This window comes from Castanea sativa, chromosome 6, assembly GCF_040712315.1.
Source record: "Castanea sativa cultivar Marrone di Chiusa Pesio chromosome 6, ASM4071231v1".
Classification (NCBI taxonomy): Eukaryota; Viridiplantae; Streptophyta; class Magnoliopsida; order Fagales; family Fagaceae; genus Castanea; species Castanea sativa.
Genome location: NC_134018.1, coordinates 44,029,690 through 44,034,655, shown reverse-complemented (window position 1 = coordinate 44,034,655; position 4,966 = coordinate 44,029,690). Strand labels below are relative to the sequence as shown.

The window sequence follows — 4,966 nt, the reverse complement described above, 5'->3', positions numbered from 1 at the left end:
TCTGTTGTTGTTTATGCCCCTTTCTTTGTCTCTGTTGCTTGTGGGTTTGTGAAATCGAAAGCGGCGGCGGCAGCGAGGGAGAGGGTGGCAGCCACGGAGGATGTTTGTGGGTTTGTGAAATCGAGAAGCAATGGCGGCTATGGAGTCAGGCCCATGATGAACATGTTTGTGGGTTTGTGAAATCGTGAAGCAGCGGTGGTTATGGAGTCAGACCCATGGTGAACATGTCTGTGGGTTTGTGTTTCTATGTTAGTATGTATGATCTAACTCATGTGTTTATGGGTTTGATTTTTTGGGTTTGAGAAATCGGTACCCATGTGTTTTTTTTTTTTTTTTTTTGATAAAGTATATTTGGTGTTTCTGTGAAGAAGAAAAGAAAGAAAGAGAATGAAGAAGAAGAAAAAAATGGCCATTGGAGTGAGTTTGTGAAGAAGAAAGAAAAAGAAAGAAGGAGAAAAATGTGCGCCTGAGGTGACTTGTCTTTGGCCGTGGGCCCCATGAATGTGTGTTTAATTACAAAAATGTCATTGAAAACAGAGTTTTGGAAACTAAAAACACCTAAAATGTGTTTTCAGTTTCTATAACTCATCACTCAAATATCAGAGAATTGAGTGATGGAAACAAAAACTAGAAACAAAAATCAAACAGACTTCTCATCATTGGGTCCCACCATTTTTGAGTTATGAGTGATAGAAACAGAGTTATGAGCAATGGAAACAACAAATCCAAACAGCCCCTTCATGTCTCTTCTTTACCTTGCTTTGTTCAAAGTAGAAATGGAAATGGAGAATGTTTCTCTTCCTACGTTTGCTTTCAATAAACTCCATTATAGGGGAAAAACAAATATGTTGAAAATCAAGTCACCATTATATCATTTTTTTAAAGTAATTTTAATTGAGGAATGAGATGAATAGAAACTGGTTAGATGATTATATCTAATTAATTAATTAAGCTCAAGTCTTCTAATTATTTTCATATAATATACTTATTGGCGTCAATTGTATGCTGCTCAAACAAGTGCCATTGTTGGATTTATGAGACCAGTTAAATTATTATAGCTAATTAAAAAATTTGAGAAAGAGCTAATTATTAATTAAGCTCAAGTCTTGCAATATTTTTCATATAATATTCTTTTTGGTCCCAATTGTATGTTGCTTAACGAGTGTCATTATTCTCATTTTCATGGTAATTTCATTTCCCTAGTGATGGAAATATAGATTAAGTGCATGTTCCAGTAATAAATTGTCATGTATATAACATTCAATCTTACTTAAAAAAGAAAAACTAAATAGATTTTTTTTTGAAGTAAAGAAAAACTAAATAGTTTTTTTTTTTTTTGAGAAACAAACACACATACACACAAGTGAGAGGAAAATGGGTTCTAACATAAAGGCACACTACAACTCCACTCAAAAGTCATGGTAACTTTTAGTTAATTGTGCAGTTACTAGGCAAAGTGGTCCAATTAAATGTATTACCAAATTATCCTATGTTATATTATTATCAACAAATGTGTTACATGTTGTATACTATAGTGTGATTTTGCCTCTTTCCTAATTCATTATTAGGATAGTTTAATTTTTATGAAACTCTAATATCAAAATAACAACTAATTTATTCATTAAAAAAACTACATTATTAATTTCCAAGCTAGTTTGCTCAAAATATGGTCAACACTCATTAATTTAGTTAATACAACCCCAACCTAAGTTCATGAGATTCAACAACTAAAACTACTGATCCTCTTATCATAGTTTGCAGGATTGAACAATCGAGTTATCTTGGTTAGGAAAGAAAAAGACAACCTTTAAATTAGATCATCTTTCATAATTATATCAATTTTGTATATTGCAAGGAGTACATCAATGTATTGAGGACCTCGAGGTACTAAACTTTATAAAATTTCAACTTTTTTATCATATTTTTTTGGGATTTCAAGCCATGAATAATACCCCAAGTTGTGCCCAAAAAAAAAAAAAAAAAACTCCCTTTTGGGGGGGGGGAATCCAGGAGGTACAGCATAGCTCGAGACATAAAATGTCATGAATTACGCCAAGTTGATCTCACTCCCTGTCACAGAACACAGAAGCATACAATAGCTGGAGACATAATATAGCACAAGAGGGACAACTAAAAATGAGCATTAAAAGTTAAAACAAACCTTTAATAGTATGTACTTCGTAGCCAAGAAAGCGATACTAAAAGTGAAGATCGAGTGGTTCAAGAAGCTTCAAGTGACACGTGCCACAAACTACGCGGTCTGGATCGCCACACGCATGTCTAGAAAATCGCCACGTCATGTCCGCAAAATCTCGTTAAACCCCCCACAAAGCCCAAAAAAGAAAATATCTATAGAACGCTATAAATACTCGTCTCTGCTTAGACACTTCTAGTTGAAACTTGAAAGTTGAAAGGACAAAAAAAAGAAGCTCTCACACTCTCAAGAAAATTCAGTGAGAAAAATATCAAATATCAAACCAACCCTATAAACATCCATTCACTGCTCCAACAAAAATATTAGAAACACATACATACGGTGAGGAAAATAAGCACAAAACGAAGAAAGGAAAAGGGTCTTATCTTTGTTCTGAAAGCGCTTCGTTTTGGTCAGAAAGTGGGAGATTACAATCACTAGGGGTTTTATTTCGTCCAAGACTACAACTGAGAGGTTTGTTATTCTCATACAATTCTATTTTTTTTTTTTTTAAATTTCTTTTCGGTTTTCTTGATTTTATTTTCCTGGTTTGATTTTTCTTTTCTGGGGTTTGTGATTTTTTTTTGGTTTGGGAAATTCAATATGGTTAAATGAATCTTGGGGCTTCTGGGTTTTCTTTTGAATAACTGCTTTAGTGGAATTTTCTGTTTTGGTCATTCTTGGAATTTTTTTTTTTTTTTTGAGTTGATTGTATGAAAAAAAAAAATTTGGGTTCATTCTTTTTGTGTTATTATATATAGATTAGGTTCATAATTGGGGCCTGAGTAACATATTTCGTTTAATTAATTAGGATCTTTCAATGTTGGTGCAGATTTTGAATTCCGTGGATATGGATTCATGTAGGAAGAGGAAGAGTAGTGGTGATGGAATGTCTGTGGCTCAGAGATTGGCCAAGTGGAAAGAGTATAATGCTCAACTCAATGAGAGTAAACCAGTTCCGGCCAAAGGGTCGAAGAAGGGATGTATGAAAGGAAAGGGAGGGCCGGAGAATTGGCAGTGCAATTATAGAGGTGTTAGGCAGAGGATTTGGGGTAAATGGGTTGCGGAAATTCGTGAGCCAAATAGGGGAAAGAGGCTTTGGCTTGGTACATTTGATAGCGCAGCTGATGCTGCCTTGGCCTATGATGAAGCTGCTAGAGCTATGTATGGTGTTTCTGCTCGCCTCAACTTTCCAGATTCCATGAATCACAGGCTCTTAACAGAGTCTGCGAGGGATTGTTGTTCTATTTCCACTTTATCTGGCCCATGTTCAATGGGAACTCCTGCTGGTTCTGATTCCATAACTACCACAAACCACTCTGAAGTTTGTTTCCCCAACGTGAAGAGTGATAGTGTGGAAGGTGAATTGGGAATGAATAAGCTGAATTCTGAGTTCACTGAAGCTGATGATATGCCAAGTAGTATAGTGAAGACAGAAGTAAAGGATGAGACTCTGACTGCTAAAGAACATAATAGCAGTGACATGCATGATGTCAAGCAGGAACTGAAGAATGAAGCAACTGGTGTGATGAACAACTGTAGGGATAATGAGCAGGATTACTTGCAGGATTATTCTGTAGATGAAATGTTTGATGTAGAAGGACTTATGGCGCTATTAGACAACAATCCTTTTGGTAACACAGATTCAGTAATGGGTTTTGGTTTTGATGCTGATCAAGTTGGATTCCCTGGCAGAAATCAATGTGAAAATCCATCAAATGTGTCGTATGAGTTGCAGAATCCAGATGCCAAATTACTAGGGAGCTTGAATCATATGGAAAAGGCAACTTCTGGAGCTGATTATTTCTTGGACTTCTTGAAGTCAGATGAACTGGATAAGAATAATGGGGTAAACGGATACCTTGATTTGGGATTACCAGATTTCAGATTTTGATGAAATACATTTCTTTGAATGCAGACTCGAATTCTTTTTGCTGGCTGAGCCAATTCTTTACGAGGTCTTAGATTAGGGAATTCAGCTTGTTCTTTACTATTATACCACTTATGGAAATGAGGTTTAGATTTCATGTAAATGTAGGTTTTATATTGTGGAATTCAGTTTGTTCTTTACCATTATACCGCATATGAAAACAAACTTTTATCCCAACCTCTATAGACAAAGTTTTGGTCAGTGTTATTTGCCAAAAAGATTGGTAAGATGTTTGCATTTGTTTACTGTTTCTGGTTTACAATATAATTGACCATTTAAATTTTCCTTATTCTTCTATATGTTTCTATAATTGCCTTTCTGGTGACAGGCATAGAACTATAGAAGGCAATTTGCCTAGCCTGCTTTATGGTAGAGATAGTGTCTTATGCTGAATATTATTTCTGAATGCTCATTAGTCATTCCTATGGTTTGTGATATTGTCAATATTAGTTTTTTTCTGTTATTATTTGAGTTGAGACTATTTTGTTTAAAATAATCACCTGTTGCCTAGCCTCTCATATGACCATTGATACTAGTGGCTCTACTTTTATTGATAGTCATTGATCCAGCCACATTTCCTATCTCTGAATTTTTTTCTCACTCAGACAAAAACTGGTGAATCCAGGTCTGAGAAAGAGAAAGGAGATGGCAAATACAAATTGGCCTTATTAGTGTAACCTAGTAAGGTTCTATCTTGATGATATGCTTTTCATGGACATCAGAAGCTGTGGAGTTTGGGATGTAAACTAAGTGCTATTTTGTTTGTTCCATTTAATTTTTCGATCCCAGATGTTCAATTTTATGCTTAAATTGTTAATTGCTTATACTGTTCAAGTAGAAGT

At 35.1% G+C, this 4,966-nt stretch overlaps 1 protein-coding gene across 1 annotated transcript; it reads left to right on the top strand.

Moving 5' to 3' along the window:
- Nucleotides 1-2,405: 2,405 nt before the first annotated feature.
- On the top strand, nt 2,406-4,386 carry LOC142641180 (dehydration-responsive element-binding protein 2C-like). Its single transcript, XM_075815582.1, has 2 exons — nt 2,406-2,668; nt 3,027-4,386. The coding sequence occupies exon 2, from the start codon at nt 3,045-3,047 to the stop codon at nt 4,086-4,088; it is 1,044 nt and encodes a 347-aa protein (XP_075671697.1). The 5' UTR covers nt 2,406-2,668; nt 3,027-3,044; the 3' UTR covers nt 4,089-4,386.
- The last annotated feature ends 580 nt before the right edge of the window (nt 4,387-4,966 follow it).